At 36.7% G+C, this 26995-nt stretch overlaps 1 protein-coding gene across 1 annotated transcript in view; it reads left to right on the top strand.

Moving 5' to 3' along the window:
- Positions 1-10090: 10090 nt before the first annotated feature.
- The window catches only part of kcnh5b (potassium voltage-gated channel, subfamily H (eag-related), member 5b), a 51065-nt gene continuing 34160 nt past the window's right edge, over positions 10091-26995 (top strand). The window contains exons 1-6 of the mRNA XM_016295548.1: positions 10091-10266; positions 11493-11616; positions 12470-12576; positions 13414-13542; positions 15350-15468; positions 21664-22056. Of these exons, the coding sequence (XP_016151034.1) occupies positions 10194-10266; positions 11493-11616; positions 12470-12576; positions 13414-13542; positions 15350-15468; positions 21664-22056 (945 nt within the window). The 5' untranslated portion in view covers positions 10091-10193. The remainder of the gene's footprint in view (positions 10267-11492; positions 11617-12469; positions 12577-13413; positions 13543-15349; positions 15469-21663; positions 22057-26995) is intronic.

Raw genomic sequence — 26995 nt, 5'->3', positions numbered from 1 at the left:
TCTCCCAGGAAGAAACCTGGTAAAACATCATTCCCTTTGGGGAAGGCATTTTAAACATTAGAAAATGCAAATCTGATAGAAGCTCCAACCAAATATGAGGCCAAATGTGAACCACTGAAAATCAATTATGTTCTGGCTAATTTATCCATCTCCTACTTCTATATGTATGTAGTAAAAACAGTAATATTGTGAAATATTATTACTATTGGAAAAAATGGTAACACTTTATTTTAAGGTGTCCTTGTTACGTGTACTTACTATTATAATAACAATAAATTAAGCATAATTACATGCCAATAACTCTAAACCAAACCCTGATCATAGCCCTAACCATATAGTAAGTACATGTAGTTAATTAATATTACTCAGTACTTAAATGTATAATTACACTGTAACAGGGACACCTTAAATTTTGTCTCGTCGCTCCGGCCGGACATGGCATCACAGTATGGTAGGGGCGTAACATTTCCGTCACACGCTTGAGGTATTTGGCCAATCATAATGCACTGGATAGCTGGCCAATCAGAGCACACCTCGCTTTTCAGACCGATGAGCTTTGTAAAAATTTATGCGTTTCAAAAAGGCGGGGCATAGAGGAGACACAATAATGTACAGTATGTGGAAAATAATGTGTTTTTTTAACCTTAAACAGCACAAACATAGTTCATTACACCAAATACACAAAATAATGTTCATTTTAGCAGCATCATATGACCCCTTTAAAATAAAGTGTAACCGAAAAAATTAATAATTGTAGCATGATTCTTCAGAAATAATTTTTATATTCTGATTTGGTGCTGATTTTTTCCCATGCTTTTTGCGATCAAAACAGACCTGGACCCATTTTTGGGCACCAGTTGAACTGGTTAAACAGGTAGTTTGTTATATACATAGGTTGTGATGGTCCCAGTCCATTCCTGTCTGTCACTGAAACGCTCACACAAGATTCTTAACTAAATAACACATCCTTGCATCATCTTCAGACCTTAGTGCTGAATTATGGCAGGTTACTTGACATGTTTATATTGGTTTATTATATGCATTATTAATGTGTTGCAATGAACTTGAGATCGGGTCGATGGGATTAAAAAAAAAAAAAAGTCTCTCTCACTTTCTCCCATATAAATACATGCTGCTCTTCTATGTTCGCTTCTCCGTCTCTCCCTCCCCATTCGTTTCTGAATATTTAATCAGTCTTAATGTCTTCTGAAGATGTTTAGTGAGCTGGATCTAAAACTCTCTGACATATCAAAGTGTTTCAGTGGAGTTAAAATGCACATTTTGAGACATTTTGACACAGACATTTGGAGATTGAATGGATTATACTGATTAAGAGCACTGTTTTATCCTTGTCTTGATTTTACTGATGTAACTATAATTGTTGAAGAGACAGGACTTCAGAAAGATACAAAATCCCAATTATTAAATGAATAGTTCTGGTTCTGGATACTTAGCAGTCCACACAGCTTTCCAGCTGTGCTATAATATAGTACACAACATCTGATGAAAAAAAAAAAAAAACACTATTCTGCTCATTTTGTGTAGATAGACTTTTGACAGAAGAAAGAAAACACAGGATGGGACTACCTGGGGGTGAGTAAATGAGTAAAAACAAAAACAAAATTCACTTCATTTCCAGCGATATCGTTGACATGATTGCAAAGAAATTATTTAAACTGAACTGAGCTGGATGTTGACATCACTGAATTCAATGATGAACTGTCTTTAACTGAAAAATGAGTGTTTACTATTGTCATTTTGCATTATTGACACTATTTTCCTAATTAATGCTGTTCAGTTGCTTTGTCACAATCTGTATTGTTAAAAGCGCTATATAAATAAAGGTGACTTGACTTGACTTGACTTGAACTATCTCTTTAATAACACTGCATGAACACGAACAGAAGATAAACCATGGCTTGTCACTGAAATGTTGAATATTTCCTGTGGCATCATTATAGGCAGCTGCTACAGTATTATCATCACCTGTGCATTCTGGCTGTCTGATGGGGAACTATATCTCTTCTCTTCCTCACACTTGGACTATAATGAGCCGAATAACAGTAAAAAATGATTTGAACTGCTGAACTTCTGTGCCTGTGAGGCTGGATCATTGTAATTAGGGAGCATTTGAGACTATTAAACACATTTCAGCCCTGGATACTGCAGGAGTGTTTTAACTAATTTAATGAGGGCCTGACTGAATGTCAATGAGTCACATCGCATCAAGATCCCTTTCTCTCATGAGCTCTACTTCCTCTTTCTCTTTCTCTCACTCTCTTTTTGGCCGTCTTTACAGTGGTGCATTAGGATACTCCATATAAGTGTAGCTATATAGTAGTAACGTTAACTAGCTAGGCTACAAGTAGCGACGTTACTAAATATAGTTTTCATTAGCTCGACAGTTGCTCAACTTTAGTATAGCGGACTAGAAATCACAATATTGTAGGCTATTGCTGACGCTGCTTTACAGACAAGCAAACTGATGATAACCAAATACACTCACTCACCTAAATCGTACTGTGAATTTACTGTGTCCCAGTCTGGAAACACCGGCACTGTGTCTTTCTTTTGGGAAATTCAGAAAAGTTTGATTCGTTTTAATGAATCGTTTCGTTCAGAATTGGACGTTTCATTTAAATGAATCGCTTCTAAAAACGATTCACTGATTCTCTTTTTAAACTGACCTTTTTAAGTAGCGAAAAACAATATTATAATAAAATAAGTTTATAAAAGAATGCAATATTTAATCATGTGCATCACTATATATTTTCCTGTTGTAGGCCTACAGGTTATGGAATTTTATGAAGGGGACGGGTATGGAAAAAATGATTCGTTTGTGCTGTTTAATGCACCCTAACTGAAATATAGCCTATATAACATTACACTATGATTCAAAAGTTTTGAGTTAAATGTTGTTCTTTTGAGCTTTTTATTCATCAAATATTCCTGAAAAAAATAATTAATATAAAAAAAAGAATTTTAAGGATCATGTGACAACTGGAGTAATGGTTGCTGAAAATTCAGCTTTGCCATCAAAATTTTATAACACATTCAAAATAACAAAAAAAGTTCGTGTTTTACTGTATTTTTGATCAAATAAAGACGGCCTTGGTAAGAAGGTTTCTTTCAAGAACATTAAATAAAAAAATCTTACCAACTCCAAACATTTGAAAAGTAGTGTATATGTAGATCGTCTTGAACTACTGTAAATTATAAATGGCTTCATTCAATGGTTCTTGTCATTGATGTAGTGCATATTCTTTCTGCTTATGGTGCTAATGAACATATTGTTTTTATATTTCCAGGAGAGCTCTTGCAAAAGGGACTTCCTGTTCTCAAATGTGTATATGGCTCTGAATCTGAGAATATGGACAGAAATCGTGGGCAGAGCTGTAATTAGCCCGAGCATGAAGACAAAAGAGATCAGGTTTGTGCTCGACATCAGCGACAGCAGCACGACGTGTATTTATCTGAGTGCTTACAAACCGATTCATGGACCCTGTGACTTCAGGGAACAAATATTACAACTTAGTATAGGAGTATGGCATCCAATCTTATTGGTTCCAGGAAGACTATTGCTTTGAGTGACAGCACTTACACCAGGTGAGGCCAGTTCTGGGACATGCTGCTGTTGATGATGTGCTTAAATATAGAGGCATACCTAAATCTGAAGTTTAAAAGACAAATTTGAATCGTGCTGTGAAAAGCCATGCTGCTGCATTTGGAAATCTTCACTTCTTCTCTTTGATTGCTGCCTGTTATTTCTCATTTCATTCCCTGCTGGGAATAGGCCAGTAGCCTATGTCTGTCAGTTTCAGATGCTGGAGTTGTGCTGTGGTTCACTCGAGCCGTGTTTTGTGAACTGTACTGGCCACACCTTTGATTGTTAGTGAACCATGAGGCAAACTTCTCACCTGACCACTCTGATGAAGGAAGAAAACCTTTCTGAAAGAAGAACGTTTATGTCTGTTTTATTAGCACACAGGGTTACACAATATGTCCATATTTGGAACTGTTATTGTTTTGAAAATCCAATTTGAATTCAAGCTGTGTTATAAAACATTTTTTTAATCACAGTGTACTAAGATGGAACTTGCTTCTCCTCTTAAATGTCTCCTTTTCAGCTAACGTTGCCTGGGTCGAATGGGTTCGTTTATCCAATGGTGAATGCTACTATTGTAAATAATGCATTTTTTTTATTGTGCAGTATTTAAATTTGTAATTAATACATTTTTAATCAAAATGTACCCAGATGGAGCTTGCTCCACCTGTTAATTGTCTCCTGTTCAGCTGACAGACTTGGGCCGCATGGGTTATAGGTTGTACCAACAGCAAATACTGTTGTAAATAATGCAGCTTTTCTACACACCTGCAGTAGTTAAATTTTTCTCTTTTTTTTCATTAAAATATACCCAAATGGAATTTGCTCCTCCTCTTATATGTCTCCTTTTCAGCTAACATTGCCTGGGCCACATGGGTTATTGCTAATGTTAACCAACAGCGAATGCTACTGCAGTTTTTTTTTTATATCGTGCAATATTTAATGATGAAGCATGTAATTTCTGTGCCACTGGTGGCAACAAACAGATCTGCAAAATTAATGCCAACAAGTTTCAAACACTCCCTCATCGTCCATTATTCAGAAACAGTAGTTTTGTGCTAAACTCACACTATTAGTTCTGCTCGAATAGTAGTTTGGTTCCGCAACATAGATAAAGGTAATAAAGGTTAATTATATAAAAGTGAATAACAATGTATTTGAAAAAGAAATGATACAGTGTTAATCTTTAGCTTCTATGTGGTTTAAAAGTTGGTAGTCCTTCACAAACTCACTGCAAACTCACATTCATGTTTTGTTCCATTCTGGTATGGGATGCCTACTTTTCATTTTCTAATCAAATCCTGATGGATAAAATCAAGTCCCACCCTACATATTTTTTCGTTGAATATCCAATTTTGCTTTGAAGTATGTCACAATACAGAAATAAAATGGGTATGTTGACTCTAATATATCTAGCTCACTTAATGGAAAGGCCATTACTGTAATTCAGCCCTCTAAGGGAAGTCTGGCAATGCTACAGAGACCGCTAATGGTGTAACGACAAAGGAAAATCTATCATGTCTGTGAAGTTATCATTTGTTCTCTGACCCCGTCACAGTTGCTTAGGGCTTTCAGATTCAGAAGTTACTGACTTATCGACAGGATATTTTTAGTGAGGTTCAAACGGATTCTAATTAGGAAGAACTTTTGATATCTGACTGTATATGGGCACCACAGAGAGAAATAGGGAGACAAAAAAGAAAGACTGAGATATGCTTACGGGCTAATTAACAGTCACAATGGATGCCGAGAAATGGAGACATGCCAGGGTCTTTGTGTGTGTGTGTGTGAGAGAGAGAGAGAGTGTGAGTGAGATTGAGAGATTAAGCAAACGTGTGAGTGAATACTGTAGATAGTGTGTGTATATGACTTTGTGTAATTAAATGTGTGTATATCTGCAATCACACAGCGTGTCGCCGTCTCTGGAGGTAGAGTGAGGTCACAACGCTGTGATCTGTGTCTGTGACATTTACAGTGAAACTTGAATTATTAAACATCTGGGAATATATCGATCACTTGAGGTTCATGCTGTCAAGCCTAAACTGTGTTACTCATTAAAGAACCAACAGAGCTGTAATAATCAGATAATGTCTTGAGGAATGAGTTTTGGCCTCCTTTAAATTTCCCAACTGGGATGATTGTATGTCCTTGCGCTTCACGACTCCCCACCCCAGTCTTTCATCCCTGTTTCTTATGTGTTTGTTTTATTTCTGTCTCTCTGTCATGAATATCTGTACTTTATGTCTCACATGATGTTCTGACTGCAAAGACAAAGCGTGCGACCGGCTGGTGAGTGTGAGTGATTGAATAAATGTTGAGTTCTTGAACCTTCTCCTGTGCATTCTGTTCTTTGCTGTGCAGTATATTAAGATATGAACTTGGTGAATTTGTCACAGTCTCTCAATAACATATCCAGACCATATTTCTCGCCGAAATCAGTGGGGGGAACTAGAAATTATATTTAGCATGATAAAAATAAAACAATCATTTGGACTATAACATTTTATGAATTGTGCCATGTTTTTCATGAAAATTAAGCAAATTGAGGGCCTCAACTGCTATTTCTATTACATTATTTATATATTATACATAATATAACTTTTTTCATTAATATAATCAATCTGTCTGGACAACATGATTTCCAGTATTCCAGTACTGAATTAATATTAATATAATATATAATTAATATGCTTAAGTGGCATGAAAACCATTAAAAATGCAAAAAATCTTAATGGTCCTAAAATAGACTTAATTTTCTTTATACAAATAGAATCTATATTTAGCTTAAAGAAAATAAACTCTGCTTTTGAACCATTAAAATGTTTGCAGTATGACATTATTTTCATTAAAATTTAGGGCCCCAGCTGGTATTACTGTAATGGATTTTTAAAATATATATATATATTTTATTGACATTTAATATAATTTTAAATCATGTTTTTGCTAATTTTTGTGTACAAGCTTTTTAAAAACTAGATTTGTATATTTAATAACATACAAATATTATACATTTATTACAATTAAAAATAAATGTTTGCGTAAAACATATTAATTATTATTTCTTTCTTTTTTATAAAAGCAAAACATGAGCCTGGACATGTTTTTGTGAGACTTCCCCTAATAACATGCTGTTATGTTGCTCATGTAACCGTATAAGTGCCCTATTCACCAGAATGTCAGAAAAGGAGGTTTTGCATGTGCTTCTGCATGTAGGCAGGAAACCCTGTGGTTTGGTCATTGACCTGGGCATCTTTACGAGTTAAAAAACTGCAATTAGCCTGGTGACTGCTGTTGCACCCCTGCAGTGCCAAAGTGTGGATTATGCAATGCCAAACTACACCGTCCCCACTTCTAATCAGTCTTGTATCTGAGATGTTACTATCATGTTACTATTAGACCTCAAAGCTGATTGCTTTTAACAGATTGCTTTTTTTTTTTAAACTAAAGGAATATGTTGATGTAGACTCACTCAGTATGAATCTCTTCTTTGTCACTCCATTAGTCATGTCTTTTGTTGGCAGGTGGCTGAGGGCAGAACAGGTGTTTCTGTGAGGGACCCATCAGAGCGAGAGCCTTCAGTGATTAAAGCTTAATAGAAATTAAAGGGCAGGCACAAGCTGATAGCACTGAAGCAGATATACAGGGTCTTAAAGAAGCAACTCTATCCAGAGTTTGGTGGATTTTTGTGCATGCTGTCATCTGTTGCGTAAGCCTGTGTACAAATGGATCTTGACAGGGCTGTTTTTAAGGAAAGGACAACTAAGAACATTGTCCTGCATAGGCCTTGAGACAAGGAACTAAATATTCAAGCATTCAGGGGACCAAAGGTAAAGGTTTATTCATTAAATAAACTTTAAATAATATAAACTAAACTTCTAAATTTATATTTTTTTTCTATAAAGGTGAGACTGGGGCAAGATGTCCCACTTTATTCCAATAATTATTTCTCAAGGTAAGTTTATTTTTTAAAGTGTCTAAATGTTTTTTTTTATATAAACACTAACCTGAAAACCTTGGCTATTAAAAAATGCCATTGAATATTTCAACCATTATTTGCGCCATGTTTTCACAATGGGAAACTGTGAACTGTCTTAAAACACTTGTGAAACAAAACGATTTATGAATTAGCAAAAATGTAAAGGGTAAAATATATAAATGGTGAATGAATGAACCCCTATAAAATGTGACGACTTGCCTTGACCAGACATAGGCTAATTTTGTCCTTTGAATACAGATAAGTGAATACAGATTTTTTTTAATAGTCGACTCTCTTAAAGGGGTCATATGCTGTTGCTAAAAAGAACATTATTTTGTGTATTTGGTGTAATGAAATGTTTCTCCTCCATGCCCCGCCTTGTCAATTTTTACAAAGCTCATCGGTCTGAAAAGCAAGGTGTGCTCTGACTGGCCAGCTATCCAGTGCATTGTGATTAGCCGAATACCTCAAGCGTGTGACGGAAATGTTACGCCCCTCACATACTGTTGATGCCCTGTCCGGCCGGAGCGACGAGACATAACCATTAAAACCCATTATAAACGAGGCATTTGTTGCATCCAGTGGGGACATAATTGCAGATTATAATGACTTATACTGTCTTTTTACGCATTGCATCGCACCGCATAAACATAAAACCATGTCTGCATTTGTGATCGGAGAAATGACAAACAACAAGCTCTACTCTAAATCCAAATTCTTTAAATATGAAAAGAACGTACTTACAGTCTGTGAGTCAGAACAGCCGGCATTGTATACTGTACCAGGATCAGGAAACAGTCCTCCATAAAATGTGCTGCACAAATCTGAATATTTGGGTTGAACTGTTCTGGAACAGTGTTGTAAATACAACTTAACCACTGATTTCTAGTCGTGTCCTCTTTTGGAAGGCCAAACAAAGTAGTTTCGCTTTCGCGAAGTTGATGTATTCCCTCAGCGACCAGCACGGATCAGCTCTAGGCATGACGAAGCGGATATTGTCCTCTTTTGGTTTCACAGCGAAACACAGCGTCTTCACGACATGGCGGTGGCAACAATACTACAGCGAGAATAAAAGTTACGCCTTCTTTCTTTGCGTGAACATTTGGGCGGTGTTATCCAAATCTTCCCACATCGTGACGTAGACATGTGGGGGCGTGTTAGAACGAGCCGTTTTAGGTAGGCGTGGTTAACTCTTAACTTTTATAAAGAATGTCTCTTTGGATTTGAGACTTTAGTCTTTGCAACTTTACAGATCTTCTTTATGCACCAAGAGCTTGTAACACTCCAAAGAGAAAGGAAAAATTGAAATCGCATCATATGACCTCTTTAAACTCTCCAAAAAACTCTGTCACTGGGATGACACCCTTTCAAATGGTACACCTTTTTATCTTATTTATCCCTAAAGGGTGCATTTTGGTAGCTTAAAGGCACAGTACATAGCTTATTTGTAAGTATTAGTACAAATTACTTTCGCATTTTTTTTACACTGTTTTTTTTTCATGCACCTGTCAAGATTGAGATTTTGGGCTTTTTGGTGTTTTTTCTAGTGGACTAGTGGAAAGAAAACATCCAAAAGACACTGTTAAGTGTTTCTTTTATAGCACTTTATTTATTTGTGTCAACAGATTTCAATTACAATATATTTCTAAAGGCGGTTTTCTCAAAAATGAGTTTTTTCTCCTACATTGAGCCATAAATCACCACTTCAGTAGCACTCTCACACACACCAAACTTTACATTTTGGTAGCCCAAAAATTGTGAAAATATATTGTTTTCTGTTTGTTCTAATTGTTTTCTGAATTATGCAGTGACAAAAATGAGATACCCAAAATTCCCTCTGTAAACACATTTGACTAATGTCAAAAGGAATTTTAAAAACTGATTTCATTTAGTGTTCAATTTTTGTACTAGAAATGTATGCAAATTAGCGCACATTTCATTAAATAATGCATCACTTGCATATTTAAACCTAACATTTTAGAAAACTTGTAATAGCCCAAAACATTTTTGCAATTATCATTGTAATCAATTAACTGGGTAAGGCGATAACTATTAACTTAGTTCATTTTTACCCAATTCACCTTCAGTGTCTTGCCTTAAGAGGATTCTATTTTTAAAACCAACATTTAAAACAACTGCTAAAGAACTGTGTAATTGGACATTTGACTCAAAATCCCATACGCACTGAAATACAGTTTTTGTGCCATCTACCCTCTCATCTCACCAATAGCTACTATTACAGAAATTAGACTTCTTGACGTTTTAATCTTTATGATACCTTTTGCGCTACTGTCAGGTATGATCATGTAAGGTTTAAGAGCTATCCTTTGTTTTTCTGTGCAGAGGGGTTGTTGTGCGCTCTTGCGCATTTAACGCGCTTGGTGTTGGAGATCCCCAGCGCCTGCCTGTGCGCGTCGGCTCAGTTGCGCATGCGCGGGGAGCTCCCCGTGCCCACCGACTTGTAGCTTTGAGCCCAGAGCGCGCGGGTGGCACGCAGAAGCTCCCGGCAGCCAGAGCGCGACGTTACCATGAGCCTCCCCGCTCCGCCGGCAGAGACTCCACGCACAGAGAGTGCCCACCTGACGAGAGCAGCGCGACACACACAGCCGCACGATGCACGGCGGAAAGAGAGGGCTGGTGGCACCGCAAAACACTTTCCTGGAGAATATCGTCAGGCGCTCGAGTGGTGAGGAGCACGCTTATGCTTTCTGAAATGCATTAGGTCACTTGACATTACACTGTGTTGCTCTGCATTTACATACTGAGTAGTCAGTATTTCAAATTTAAAACATGGGATTAATGGGTTATTCGTATGGTAATCATTTTTATTATTTTTAAGATGTGAAACATGGACGCTGTAATGGAACATTTCGAAGCTGTAACTTTTATTTTGTCATTAACTTTCTTTATATTTTAGAGACTGCAGTTCTCTGAGCTGGACATACTGTGATTTGTTTTATTTTAAATGCACTGAATTATTGAGGCATTTTCGAGAGAGATTAACTTAAAATGCTATTTAAATAAAGAAACTTCTTTCGTCACTACATTTATATTTTAACATAAAGCAGTTTTCATTGCGAATGCACTTCAACACGTAACACTAACAAAATGTAATATTAATTTCTCACTGCGCTGCAGAATTAATATTTTAGAGACGTGTTTATTTCCCAGTGTTTATTTTTTTTTATTTATCTAGGCTAACTAAATTATTTAAATCTATGTGTTTTTTGAGTCAAGTGATTTTAGTTCTTTAATAATAATAATAATAATAATAAAAACAGCAGTTTTAACATCTGGAGAAATGTACTAATTCTAATAAACAATCAAACGGTAAGCAGCGTAACTGACTAAATCATTGTGTGTTGTTAATTATAACCTATACAGTTTAAATAATAAGACAGTTCTCGTTCAGCTGATTAAAAAGGCACTCAATATAATTTCCCTCCACATCTCTGTGCCAGCAGAGCATCAGGACTGGCTTGAAAAGTCACTTTGATGGTTGTGAGAGATCTGAAGCAAATTGCGGACTGTTGCGTTTACCACCACTAGAGGGAGCATCATCTCTAATTGTGTCTGGTTTCTTTATACTGCATCACAAACAACCCTTATCTGAGGATTATAGTAGGCTATATAAGACATGATAGTTAAAGTGTGAAAAAATGATTTGAATATGAATCTAATAAGAGGTTTTAAAACATCCCATTCACATTCTGCAATAAGAATGACAGCGTTTTGTAGTTTAATTTGATGAGCTTTTGAACGTCTACCCTTTATAGAGAGTACACCAGATGTTAAAGTAGATCAGTGACAGTCATTTACTGTGAAGCAAAGACTGGGAATGCATTAGTGTGTGGCAGTCAGATCACTAATTCCCACTCCCTCTTTTATTCTTTGTCATCTCTGAACCTTCAGAGACAAGTTTCTTGCTGGGGAACGCTCAGATTGTGGACTGGCCTGTAGTTTATAGTAATGACGGCTTCTGCAAGCTGTCTGGATACCACAGAGCAGAGGTCATGCAGAAAAGCAGCACGTGCAGGTGAGTGGATATACGTGTGACAATAGAAATCTGTAGGATTATGTTACACAGTTCATGCTGTATTGAGATCTCGGGTTTTGCAGTTCCTTAAGGGGCCTGTTAAATAAAACAATAAAACAGCTTAAGACTGAAGCTTTAAATGATTTGTTGTGGTTCCATGTGGACTCATTTCTACAAAACCAAGAGGTTCTGCCTAAAGTAGTGTAACATGTAAACCGAATCTTGAAATCACTGATTATTCTTTTTTTTGAAATGATGTAAACGAGTTCGGTGTTAGGAATTTGGAATTCAAGTTTTAATAGATGAAAGTATCTTTTTGGCCAAGCCATGATATGGCATCGCATACTGTGATATATATATATATATATAAAAATCTAATTTCAATAAGTGGCTCTCATAAAGTGCTGAGCCACAGATATACTGTCTTCCAAGGCTTAGAGACTTCATATCACACTTTACAGCATCTCTTCTTGACAATTTTGTGTCATTAATAAGCCGTTATCTATGACTGCAACACAACCAAACGTGCCATAATTGGTCACACTTTGCTTCAGGTGTGAGTTGGCTATGAATCTCAGATTTTTCTGTAATCTTTTAATCTTTGTAATAACATATGACCGTAATTCATGTCTGTTGGCAAAGTGTGGAAATCTGAAACCTGAACATCTTCTGATCATTTTACTTGCTCGCATGAATTCCTGAATTCATTAGAATCTTTATAAATCTGAATCAAAGGATTGATGGGAGGGATAGTTCCTTAAAAAACCATACCGAAACTTTCTTCTTAAACCGAACGATTTGGTTTGAAAACAGGAGATTACTGTCTGTCTGTCTGAATAATCTCTCTCTGTAGTTTTATGTATGGGGAGCTGACAGACAAGAAGACCATAGAAAAGGTGAGACAGGCCTTTGACAACTATGAGTCCAACTGCTTTCAAGTGCTGCTGTACAGAAAGAACAGTAAGTGAGACTTGATGTATTAAACTTTGCCATGTAAACTATGGGTCAAAAAAGTGGAATTTTTAAAAAAGTTTTGATTTAAAAAAAAAAGAAGGTTTTTGAAAGAAGTCTCTTATGACCAAGTCTGTCATTTATTTGATTAAAAGTAACAGTAATATTGTTGCAATTTAAAATAACAATTTTCTGTTTTAATATATGTAATTTATTTATATGATGGCAAAGCTGAATTTTCACTAGCCATTACTTAAGTGTCACGTGACCCATCAGAAATCATTTTAATATGCTGGTTTGGTGCTCAGTTATTAATAATGGTTATTATTTTCAATGTTGAAAAGATTTGCTGCATAATATTTTTGTGGAAACTGTTATTCTCTGATGAATAGAAAGTTCAAAAGAACGGCATTGAAAACTTTTGTGACATTATAAATGTCTTTACTTCTCTTTAAAAAAACAAACAATTAAAATTTAAAAAAGCTTTCTGACCCCAAACTTTCGAGTGGAAGTCATGGTTTCTGCAAAAACAAGACTGTTGTCAACATTGATAATAATAAGAAATGTTTTTGAGGGCCAAATCAGCATATTAAAATGATTTCTGAAGAATCATGTGACACTGAAGACTGGACTAATGGCTGTATAAAATTCAGCTTTGCCATTTTGCCTGATCTGAATCCAAAAAAATCCAAGCCATAATTAGCAACTGGATTATCATAGGTCCTTGGATGTGAGCTCTTTTGATTTGGGCATAAATATGTGCTCATATAAGTTTATTGTCATCCAATAAAATACAATTTATACTATGGTATAATAATGCTGACTTTGACATCTCACCTTGCGCAGGAACTCCAGTGTGGTTCTACATGCAGATTGCACCGATCCGAAATGAAAATGACAAAGTGGTTTTGTTCCTGTGTACATTTAAGGACATCACTGTCTTTAAACAGCCTATTGAAGATGAAAGCACCAAAGGTGAGTTTTACACCCGCACACACACATATAGGCTATACATATACTGTACACTTGTAATTTCAGTGATTTATTCAAAATAGATTCTCTAAAAGTCACAGTTGAACATGTAATGGTAACAGACATGCCAGTAGTGTTTGTTGGGCTTGAGTTTGTTCTGACAGATAAACACTTCCTCTAATGTGCTTATGTCAGATAAATAAATATTTGTTTATGATTGGCAAGCATTGCCAGCTTTTCCTTTTGGCACTCACACACAAGTGTTATTTTCAAGCACTTCTGTGTGTGTGTGTGTTTGCTGGTGCGAGCTTGTTTATTGAACTGAAAAAAGTTATATAGAGTCTCATTCCAAAAATCCCAATAGTGCTGGCAAAGGCGTTCTGCTCTGGTGTGTGTGGGTGAATTTCACAAAACCTGTTTTAAACAAGGTCCAAGTCACATTTCACCCCAAAATCAAAAGAAAGAAATAAGAAATTATATTTTTTCAAGTAGAAACCTATTTTTAGGACCATTATGTTTTTTAGTGTCAGTTATGACACTATTTTAATGAGAATTAAGTGCATTATTTTCTTTAAAATATGACAGTTATTGTGTTACAGTAATCAGAATCACTATTAAGAATAAAGGGGAATTATGTTACAGTAATGAGAATTTTGAGGGAAAATATCATAGTGGATTGTGACATTTTTATCATACTAAGTGATTTTGGGTTGAAATGTGATGTGAACATGTTTGCAGGAGATTGAACAGTGTGTATGAGATGAGCATTATACACTTAGGAATGAGAGAGAGAGAGAGAGAGATTTGAAACGGCTTCAGACGGTGTTCCAGGAGTTATACTTACATTTAGTCATTTAGCAGACGCTTTTATCCAAAGTGACTTACAAAATATTTCATTGCAAGATCGTTGCAGGAGTGACAGCAAACATTTGTTCCACTTTTACTCATCATAAAGCATTTTGCTGAGTCATATCTGAGCCACAGAGGACTTATGTTTTGGATTAATGTTTTTGTTTTTTGTTGTGTGCATATACCATTCAAAAAGGTCAGTACTTTTTTTTTTATTTTTTTTTTTAGAATTTAATACTTTTATTCAGCAAGGATGCATTAAATTGATAAAAAAATGACAGTAAAGACTTTTGCAATGTTACATATATTTTCTATTTCAAATAAATGCTGTTGTTTTGAACTTTCCATTCATCAAAAAATACTGAAAATGTCACTGTTTACACAATAATAATAACAACAACATTAATAATAAACAAATCAGCATTTTAGGTTGCTTCATGATTTCTGAAGCAACATGTGACACTGAAGAGTGGAATGGCTGCTGAAATTTCAGCTTTGCCATCACAGAAATAAGTAACATTTTAAAATACAAATAAAATAGAAAATTTTTATTTTATATTGTAACACTATTTCACAATATTGTTTTTACTGTATTTTTGATCAAATAAATGCAGACTTAAATTTTTTTTATATATATATATATATATAAATTACTGACCCCAAATTGCATTTTTATTTATAACATCCACAATATTTTCATTAATTAACCAAATTAACAAACTTCAACAAATGACAAGGAGATTGTGAAACTTTTTATAAAAAATCACAGATTCATGCTTCATTTGTACAGAACTTTCATTAAAGCAAAATACTGAACTGAATTCAGTTGTGCAGAGTATTTTATAAAAACACCACAGAATTTAAATAAATTGAACTGAAAGACACATAATATTATGAAATCACTGCATCTGTCTTTCAATTCAGTGTAGCATTTATAAAACGCATCATATATTTCTTGCAGGTTGGACCAAGTTTGCACGTTTGACTCGAGCGTTGACGAACAGCAAAAGCACCAATCAGCAACTCACGCCCATGAGCAGAACCGACATCACTTCACACAAACAGTCCAGACTCGCAGAGGTGAGAACACACACACACACACACACACACACACACACACACAGACAGACAGACAGACAGACACAGACAGGCAACATTTGCTTACATCCTTGACTGCGTAGTACAAGGTTATTCAAAACTTCATCTCACGGAGGACAAACTTGTAATAGAATCACACACAGGATGCTGCTGTAACGCAATCTCACACGTGTCTGTTGGACAGCAGAAGTCTACAGTCGGCTGCCAGAAGCTGCTATTAATAATTAACACTGATGAAGTGTGTACTGTATGTGTGTGTCCCATAACCCCTGTTCACTTTTCTGCTTTTCTCATCTGTTGGTTATTGCTCCGTCACTGTTGTGTGATGGTGTTAAAGAGGAGTGAAATGCGTTGTTGTTTTTTTGTGTCTGTAAGGAACAATCCTTACATACTATATTGTGCTTAAATCTTTGGAAGAGTTTTTAATGAGGGAAGCATTCAAGGACAGGTTTGTTTTGCGAGGCTTTTATGATGGATTAATGTCTCTGATCTGTACTGTTACAATGTTTGCAAGGCAGCATTAAAAATAACATTATTTTGTGTATTTGGTGTAATGAAATGTGTTTATGCGGTTTAAGGTTAAAAAACACATTATTTTCCACATACTGTACATTATTGTTTCTCCTCTATGCCCCGCCTTTCTGAAACGCATCGATTTTTACAAAGCTCATCGGTCTGAAAAGCGAGGTGTGCTCTGATTGGCCAGCTATCCAGAGCGTTGTGATTGGCCGAATACCTCAAGCATGTGACGGAAATGTTACGCCCCTTACCATACTGTGATGCCGTGTCCCGGAGCGACGATACAAAACCAATTAAACCCATTATAAATGAGGCATTTGTTGCATCCAGTGGGGACATAATTACGGCTTATAATGACTTACAGGTGCATCTCAATAAATTAGAATGTCGTGGAAAAGTTCATTTATTTCAGTAATTCAACTCAAATTGTGAAACTCGTGTATTAAATAAATTCAATGCATACAGACTGAAGTAGTTTAAGTCTTTGATTCTTTTAATTGTGATGATTTTGGCTCACATTTAACAAAAACCCACCAATTCACTATCTCAACAAATTAGAATACTTTATAAGACCAATAAAAAAAACATTTTTAGGTAATTGTTGGCCTTCTGGAAAGTATGTTCATTTACTGTACATGTACTCAATACTTGGTAGGGGCACCTATATACTGCACCTATATACTGTCTTTTTACGCATTGCGTTGCATCACACCGCGTAAACAGGGCTTGAGTGAGGAACAGGCGGCGGGCTTGAGAACGGCGTGGCCGACGGATTCGACGAAGGAGCGGCTTGCGGGCTTGCGGCAACCACATGTGACGACCCCGGGCTGGACTCCGCTTCGTCCACGGTGAAAGCCGATCCGGCGATTCACAGCGCGAAGTTGATGTATTTCCTCAGCGACCAGCATGGATCAGCTCGAGGCATGAAGTGGATATTGTCCTCTTTTGGAAGACCAAACAAAGTAGTTTCGCTTTCACAATGAAACACACAGCATCTTCATGACATGGCGGCGGCGGCAACAATACTACAGTGAGGATAAAAGTTACGCCTTCTTTTCTTTGCGTGAACATTTGGGCGGCGTTATGCAAATCTTCCCACATAGTGAGGTAGATATGTGGGGGCGTGTTAGGACGAGCCATTTTAGGTAGGCGTGGTTGACTCTTAACTTTTATAAAGAATATCTCTTTGGATTTGAGACTTTAGTCTTTGCAACTTTACAGATCTTTTTTATGCACCAAGAGCTTGTAACACTCCAAAGAGAAAGGAAAAATTTTAATTGCATCATATGACCCCTTTAAGGTTTGCTATTAATCACTAAATAACCAAGTATTAAATTTCCCCAATTCATTCATCCTGAATTACTTAAAGGATGATTCTGGGTTCAGTTCATGTTAAACTTAATCGACAGTACTTGTGAAATTATTGAGTAATAAAAATGAATTTTGACATTTTTCCACTTGGTTACAGAGAGGTACTACAAAGGAAATTAATGCAAGCATTAAAATACTTATAGTTTCAAAAGTCTTGCCACAAGACGTAAAGATGAAATGCATTAATGTGATTTTAGAGCTTACTAGCTTTTTTGTGCAATTACATCCAATTAACTGTTCAGAGTGCAAAGTCTGCGCTTCACTTCAGAGATGTGGTTGGACAAGTACAGCATGGGAGGGCAGGGTTCGGACTCATTCCAAAAACTCCTCTGTGGCACAAAGCAACATCAGTGCAGAAGAGACAGCTAGTGGTAGAAGAAGTCAGGAGACAGGAGGAGGGTGAGTGACATGCCAAAGCCGTCTCAGTGGCCAAGCAGGGGAAATGGACCAACTGAGAGGGCCTGGAGAAGAAAAAGCTCAGCTGGCGTGACATCTGGCAGATGGATGGAGCACGGCTGAGTTTTGTCATCAGAGCCACATACGACCTGCTACCCTCCCCTCAAAATCTGAAAAAGGGGTATGGAGAAGATCCCGCCTGTTCCTTGTGTCAAGTACCTGCATCCCTAAGGCACATTCTATCAGGGTGCACTACAAGTCTTACCCAAGGGCGCTATACTTGGCGGCATAACCAAGTACTTTGAGAGCTGGCATCAATACGGGGACAGAAACGAACCACCACAAACAACCTCCCACAAACATTGGCAGGACAGGTTAACTTCACAAATTTCGTACCAGCTGGCCAACATCAAGAGAATCGTACAACACCTAAAGATGCAAGCTTCCTGCAATCAGCGCAGGATTGGAAATTGGAAGTGGACCTTAATAAGAAGCTTGTGTTTCCCCCAGAAATAGTGGCTACAACACTCCGGCCAGACATGGTCCTGTGGTCTCCAACAAAACTGGTATATGTTGTCGAATTAACAGTACCATGGGAAGAGGGGGTTGAAGAGGCTTATGAGAGGAAAAAGAATAAATATTCCGACCTGGCAGCTGAAGCATCCCAGAACGGCTGGAAGACTAGCATCTTCCCAGTAGAGGTGGGATGCAGGGGTTTTGGTCCAACATCTACCACCAGTTTGCTGAGAAAAATAGGGGTGAAGGGTCTCTCTCTCCAACAGGCCATCAAGTCCATATCAAGTGCTGCTGAAAAAAGCAGTAACTGGCTCTGGATCAAGCGTAAGGACCCCATCTGGGCAGCAAGGTAGAGACAGATGGTATGCGGTCAGGCTTAGGCCCGACTCAGGGAGAAGGACGCCCTTGCCATGCAGAGCCCATCAGGGATATGGAGGGTATAGCATGGAGGGGGGCGTACCTGGGACGCTGGGTACACCGTTGAGCCTTTTGGAGACGTTGTGGGCTTCAATCAACGAAACATCGATGAAGCAGGGTGCCCACCTGATGACCCCAATGACATACCTTACCCTCCTTTTTAACCACTCCACACCGATTGCTACTATCAAGAGTTTCCTACTAAAGGGATTGAAACATCTAGTTCTATTAGCTTTACTAATTAAAATGCCTATAGCCCTAAACGACTGTAAAAATAATGAGAACAACTTTACAGCTCAAATAATAATTTAACAGAAGAATTAATGCTTCAGTAAAATGATTTGGGTTTCTAAAGACTTGAAAAGGTGTCTGAATGATAAAAAGAGAGCTTTTTGTGGTGGTGATTTTATTACTTTTAAAGAGTGTAAAAGAGTTGTAAGGGGTAAATTGAGGGAAGCCAAATTACATTGTAAGAATAAGATTGAGGGAAATTTTACAACAGGCAATGTTCGGCAAGCGTGGGATGGTCTGAATATTATGATGGGTAGGAATGATAAAAGGCATAGTGATCCACCAATTACTATACCTATAAATGATATGAATAACTTTTTTAACAGATTTGATACTGAGGTTAGCAGTCTTAACTGCAATAGTATTTGTCAGACCATCCCATATTGCTCCCCTATTAATTTGACGGAGTTGGATGTGGTCGTTCCATTTCTAAGATAAAACCTGGTAAAGCTGGGGGGCCTGATGGTATTAGTGGTAAAGTGTTAAAGAGCTGTTGTCACCAGTTGAAATGTGTATTGACAAGACTATTCCAGGCTTTGTTGCAAGCTGGAACTGTACCTTCGTTATGGAAAGAAAGTGTGATAATCCCAGTACCAAAGGGGCCTTCAGTTCATACTGTGAATGATTTTCGCCCTATAGCTTTAACTTCTGTGGTATGTAAAACTATGGAAAGGATTCTTGTCAAACATCTAATGTCATCTGTTGGTTCAAGTATTGATCCTCTGCAGTTTGCATATAGACGAAATAGGGGCACTGATGATGCTGTGTTAACTATGATGAATTTTGTAACTTATCATTTACAAAATTCAAATGCATATGCCAGAATTTTATTTTTAGATTTTACATCAGCATTTAACACAATGAGGGTTGATATTTTGTTAGAACAGTTAATATCCATTGGTGTCAACAGGTACCTGGTTTTGTGGATTAAGGACTTTTTGTTGTCCCGTACTCAGAGGGTATGGTATAATGGTCAGCTCTCTGATGAATGCACTGTTAATACGGGGGCCCCTCAAGGAAGTGTCATATCACCTGTATTATTCTCACTGTATATGAATGATTTTATGATTCACAATTCAAATTTTAAACTTTTGAAGTATGCAGATGATATGGCTCTGGTAGGACTTCTCCAAAAAGGTGATATAAATGAGTCGGTTGAATATATGAAATATGTTGAGGAACTCCTGGGCTGGTGTAATAATAGTGCACTGGTATTAAATATAAATAAAACCAAGGAATTAGTTATCAGTCGTACTAGGCAAGATGTTGCAGCTGTGCCTGTAATGATAGATAGTCACCCGGTTGAGATTGTTGATAATTTTAAATATCTTGGCATATATATAGACAGTAAACTGAGTTTTGTGGATAACACTAATAATATTTTTTAAAAATGCATGCAACGTCTATTCCTGATACGGAGAATCAGTAGGTTTGGAGTAAGTCAAAACATATTGGAGATTGTCTACAAATCATTGGTAGAGGGTGTGCTGACCTATAATTTAACTTCATGGTATGGGCATCTTAATTGCAAGCAGAAAAATAATCTAGCAAGAGTCACTAATATAGCTAGTAAAATCATTGGCAGACCACAGAGTAAGTTGGGTGAGGTTTACACCTCAAGATGTGTTGGGAAAGCGGAGTGTATATTAAAAGACCCAACTCATCCTCTGTGTGATCAGTTTGTTTTATTGCCCTCTGGGAGACGATTTTTAATGCCTAGAGCAAAGACAAATATTTATAAAAAGTATTTTGTACCTGCTGCGATCGGATTTATTAATCAAAAAGCTATGTGATTCAGTATGATGGTTTTTATGTGTTTTGTAGTTTGTGTCTGTATGTGTATTTGGTTTTCGCTGGTGTGGTCAAAGACAAATTTCAACCATAGTTGACAATAAAGATGTATTGTATTGTATTTAAATCCTCCAAAATTGGCCCCTTTCACTTCCATTGTACAGTGTGCATCAATTGAATTTTTGCCTTTTTGTAAAGAAAATAAGCTTGTAAAAATGATTTTTGCCACAAATGTGCCAACTTTTTAACATGTATTTTAATTCTTTCAGACTTTTCTTTTTGTAAACTTTACATTTTATAATTTTTGTGAACTTATTTTTTCTTTATTCTAAGATTAAAGGTCTCCTCTTTCTTGATTTAGACTGACATTATTAACAATCAAAAATTAACACTATATGCAGCCATTTTCACATTTGAATGCAACAGTTCTACACTGTCTCTCTCTAGAAGGGGAAATAGCTTTAAATCTCTGAGTAAACTTCATGTTCTGTTTATATGAACATGCATAGTATACAACAAACAGTGTATTGTCTAGGGAAGAGTGGAAATTATCCAGAGCTAGAATTAATATTAAAACTCACTTTCCTTAGGGCTCTCTATATTTCATTTCATTTTCACTCTCATTGTCCCTTAAGATAATCTCCTTATTAGCAATGTCAAAAGAACAGGAAAAAAGGTGGTCAATTTAGTTTAATTATCAAATTGATAAATTATACTAAATAAATGTAAAAAAATCTAAATAAAACTAATTTGACCAGGCATTTTCAAAATAAATATTATTGTCAAAAAAAACCTTAGAATTTAACTGGCATTGGATTTTAAATTCTTATTCTTTTTGTCTTAGATCCTTCACTCTCTATCTCTTTTTTTCCTCAGGTGCTTCAGCTCGGCTCTGACATTCTTCCGCAGTATAAGCAGGAAGCCCCTAAGACCCCGCCTCACATCATCTTACACTACTGCACCTTTAAGACCACCTGGGACTGGGTCATCCTCATCCTGACCTTCTACACCGCCATCATGGTTCCTTACAACGTCTCCTTCAAGACCAAACAGAATAATGTCACCTGGCTGGTTCTGGACAGCGTTGTGGACGTCATATTCCTTGTGGACATCGTGCTCAACTTCCACACCACGTTTGTCGGGCCTGGAGGGGAGGTGATCTCGGATCCGAAGCTGATCAGGATGAACTACCTGAAGACTTGGTTCGTAATAGACCTGCTGTCCTGTCTGCCCTATGACATCATCAACGCTTTCGAAAACGTGGATGAGGTGAGAAACCAAGCTGCCTTTTTGTTGCTTTGTACCTGATTAGGACACAGAGTGGAATGGAAATGGGTTCAACACTTGGAAAAAGGGTTAGTAGTTAAATTAAATATTAATTGTATTATATTCTAAAAATGTTTGACACTATTGTCAGAAGAGAAGCTGTAGTTGCCTTTTTCAAGTAAAACTTAGTAGTGCTTCAAATATTAGATTTTTTTTTACCTGTCAACACCTCAAAGATGAAAGATTGAACAATTATTTCCTATATCAGGGCTCCTCAAAGGTACTCTGCTGAGGATAATGCTTTAGGGTTCTTGTTCAAATTCATTTAAACTTTTGAAGAGCTTGATAGTTTCGGGACAGAAAAACAGAAAAACTGAACTGAAATATTTATCTGTCTGAAAAAATGTAGAAATTTTGCCAGAAAGAACCTCAGTGAAAGGTAGTTTCACATACAGCAGACAAACTTTTGATTGACGGCATAAAGTCTGGTCCATTTTACAGCTTATTTTAGCCAAAAACCATTATATTTGTGGATTCTAAGTTTGTGTACTACTAAGGGCCTCAAAATGACTATGTGGGGTTTGTGGCTTTGAGACAGATACTAATAAAAAGAAGCCCACTGTATTGATTGGCCAAATACTCAGCCAATAATGTGTGATGATTGGTAAAGCCTTTCCTCTTGAAAACTGAACCATTACAAAGTCATGTTGTCCTTTGCATCCTTTCCTGGTTTATGTTATATATTCTTGGAGTCTGTCCAGGTTATGTGCTTTAGGATAGATATTGATTAGTGCACACACAGTGGATCATCTTCTCTCTTTCACTCAGGAAGTCAGTGCAGCGATCTGAGCCCCAGACACACACCTGTAAACACAATTTCATTGAATGCTAGCAGGCTTTCATTCATATTTTTTCTCTCTTTTTATCTTCCTGACTGTTCTGGGATTTATATTATGAGAAGTACATTAACAGCTTTTTCATTAATCTGTGTCTTGTTTTCCAGTAAAAATATATGGACGTCGTGAAAACAAGATAAATAAAATTTGGGCAAAATTGTAAAATATATTAAGGCTTGTTTTCTTGTTTTAGAGAATAAGTCTCTTTTTTTTTTTCATAGCACCTATTTTGGTATTTTCTTGTTTTAGTTTTTTATTTATTTTGTAACGAATCAGCTCATGGGAAATATGAATAATTAATCATAACTAGTTATAATTAATTATGAATATTTTAGATCCGCTGTAGATATTTAGCTGACCTCTCAGGGTCAACTGTCTTGTCAATTCTAAGAACGTTAATTTCCTGGTTAAGGGAAATAACTTCCTTACTGTACAATTCTACAAAAGCTTGTAGCATCAATCTGCATGATTAGTGACTCCGGTTATGAGCAAACAATGAACCACGTCAAGTGTGATACAAGTAAGGTTTTATTAACTACATAAACACTTAAACTAGTCTAACATCCTACATAAACACATAAACTGGTCTAACATACACATACACACACACACACACGCATACAGTTGGTATAGGAAAGGGTTAAAGCTTAACTCAGTACAGAGAAGAGAAATAAGGAATGAAGTTATGGAACCATTTGCATATTCAGCAGATTTACACCTGAAGGAAACATCAGATTCTTAGTTCAAACACACCTTTGTAACAAGGTGAAAATGATACCTAATGTATCAATTAATAAGACTAAGTTTTGATACTTGCGAGTCTCGTCTGTCTGAAAGAGAGGCTTGATGCAATCTGAAAGTCCTAGTGATCCTTGCTGAAGTTGGTCGATGAAAAGAACCAGTTTTGAGTCAGAGAATCTTGATGAATGGAAAGGTCGAGGCCGAAGGCCTGGCGCACAAACTTAGGATGTCCTGGAGCATTGGAGCTCACATCTTCTCAGAACCTAACAGAACCACCGACTCTGGGAGGGTCCCTGGTGTGGGCCTTTAAGGTTGGAGAAGAGTCACGCCTCTCAAGGTGGGCTTGTCCAATGAGAAAGGAAGAAATTCCAAGCGGGAGGTTGCAATTGCTGGAGGGTTTTACAACCTTTTGTTTGAGGGCATGGTAATTTGCAGATGTAATTCGCTTGGGTGTGGATGCACAAACTAATAAAGATTCTTAGAACACTAATATGTTGCATAGGTATAAACATACAATATACACTCTCAGTTAGATCATCCGAATACTAATTCATAGATACTAAACATGGTAGGGTTATATATACTGTATGTAAGCTGACAGGAGTGAGTGTTTCGATCATAAGCCTGCATAAAACAGTATACAATCTCAAAGACAAAATACACGATGACAATAATATACACAATGACCTGAAGGATACACTGTTCATTCAAAGAAAGGTTTTCCTATGAATTAATTAGTAGAAAAGTCAATTTCTACTGTGCACTGTGGATTTTCTATGGACATTGTAGTGGGAGGGGTGACTCTCGCATTCCATTAGATCGTAAATGTATCTGGAGTCAGGGTTGCCATGGTAACCAGGGTCCCGGGGCCCTGTTCACAGATATTTTGGCACCCAGTATGTTTATTGGGTGAGGGGTCTGTGAATGTTTGTTAATCTAATGAATAATTGATTTGTTCAATCAAATGAAAAATGGTGTGTCTGATTGGTCCAGACGCTACACTATCAAAAGCTGCAACAAAATGCACACAAATATATACTGTTTTTTAGCCTATAGTACAATCCACAAACACATACATGTCATTTTATCATTTTATATTAATGCTCATATATGTGCATTGCATTTGTGCTTGGCATTGAAAATACACATGAATGTGATTTTGTGTTTGTGTGTTTGTTTGAGAGCATTGTTGATTCACATATAATTTGATAAATCTTTCAACACACTCATAGTATTAACTGATGCCATTTGTAATGCCTAGACTACCAGTTTGAGACCATGTCAAAAAATCCCCAGTATTCACATACTGTTTACTGAATGCTGATTTCAACCCCGGAGGGTAAAAAACATTTAATCAAATTAATTACCTTTTTTTAAATGCAAGTTGTCATTGTTGTCAATTATTAATGGCTCTTTAAAGTTTGTGTGTGAACACAACCTTAAAACTCACAACTAAAGTTTTACCTTAAAGAGCTGCTCACTGTACCAGAAACCCACTGAGAAAGCTTTCATGTCATGATGTAAGAGTGATCCAAGATGCCTTAGTGTGGACCCTGCAATCTACTGTCCCTGTGGAAGTGCTCTGAGAGAGCAGTAGCTATAGAATTGACCTGTCCCCGAAGATTCTATTGTATTTCAAGAGCTGGAAAATAAATGTCAGTCAAGCAAACAGAATTTTATATCATACAGTTTGGAGAATTTTATTTTTCTTCCTCTGGTCCACTTAATCAAGGTTTCCTGTTCCAAAAACGTACTTAACATAATTATCTTAATTAACCCTCTGATGCATCTTGTTCTCTGTGGTTGCTGGATCTTTTAAAGCCACTTTTAACCATCAAGGGTGTGATGTTACATCCAAACCACCATAGGGGATTGGTTATCTTGACAGTTTCTTATAATTATTTATGACTGTCCTCTTTATTTGTCATTACATTTTTCCTTTATGACAACAAATTCAATATAATTTAGCTACAAAAAGCGGTGATGCTTCAAGTAGCTCAGCTGGAATAGTAACCATTATATTCTTTTGAAATCATTAGATGAATAACTCTCTTAAAAAAGAAAGAAGATTGTGAATAATTATATTGTTGTACTGTACATTAAGATAATTTTTCCCTTAGCACATTCATTTTCCATTCTCTCTCTGACAACATGGCCACAAATGAACAAACTAGGGAACAGAATAATAAAATTAATTCTTAATTCATAAATATATATGTTTAAAATCCCTCACAGCTGCATTGTGTGTATTTACTAGTTCAAGTCCACTCTTCTCCGCTCTGTGTATGAATTTTGTAGAGAATTTTATATTTAAAATATTGCTGTAAACATTATGTAATCTTCTGTTTATTCTCATAAAGACCATGTAAGGGAAACAGGTCAATAATTTAGCTCAAAGGGAATCATTTAAGATTTTAAAGGGAACTCCACCATTAATATGCAAGGGAATTAGGACAGAATCACTGTTTTACGGCGGATCACTGAGACGGCCTGCGATTCAGTGAACGAGCCGTATGACAGCAATTCTGCAAGGGATATTTATATCCAAAATATAGTGAAAACACTATTAATTAGCATAGTAACAAGATCGGCAGTTTAAGACATTAACTTGTGAGCACAAAACACAAGATACTTCTCTTTTCCATATAAATAAGGCTTTATTGGATAAATCTAAGACATATAAACTAATCTAACACACGCATTCACACACAAGTTGCAGAAAGAGAGAAAGTGAGGAAAATAATTAGTTTAAGAGAATGAAAATGTGAAATCCCAAGTTTACAGCAATATGTGCATTGCATAGATCTGAACAACCATCAATCACTTAATTAACCCTCGCACTGAATTCCTCAATGAGGTTAAAATTTAGATTAAATGCACCAGTTCAGCTCTCTGGAGGTACTTGCGTTTCTGTGTCGGGGGTTCCCTTCCTTGTCTGCAGAAAGGGGTTTCCCGAGGTTGCTGATTGGCTGGAGGTTAAGTCTTGGGAAGCCAGTGATTGGGCGTTGGCTGGCGACGCAGAGCTGTGGTCTGCAGTTGAAGGGTAGACAGCACTCATGCGGCGTTAGGCTTAACTCAGAACACGAAACTCTCAACGGAAAATAAAACAAACTAAAGAAATAGAAATAGATGTAAAGTTTGATGAGACCAGGTGGCGTTTCTTCTCATGGTTTTGGAGGAGCTGGCGTGTAAGCCAGACCACGCTCAAAACTAAAGAAGCATGACTAAAAACATAGCTCAAAGCTATGCCTAAAAAGAGGAGAGTAAGAGCAAAGAAGGGGGTTGAAGAAGAGAACCAAGAGAAC

The sequence above is a fragment of the Sinocyclocheilus grahami genome, unplaced genomic scaffold (assembly GCF_001515645.1).
Source record: "Sinocyclocheilus grahami isolate Dianchi unplaced genomic scaffold, SAMN03320097.WGS_v1.1 scaffold338.1, whole genome shotgun sequence".
In the NCBI taxonomy this organism is placed as follows: domain Eukaryota; kingdom Metazoa; phylum Chordata; class Actinopteri; order Cypriniformes; family Cyprinidae; genus Sinocyclocheilus; species Sinocyclocheilus grahami.
Note: the sequence above shows the minus strand (reverse complement) of the source record. Positions and strands in the feature narration are given on the sequence as shown.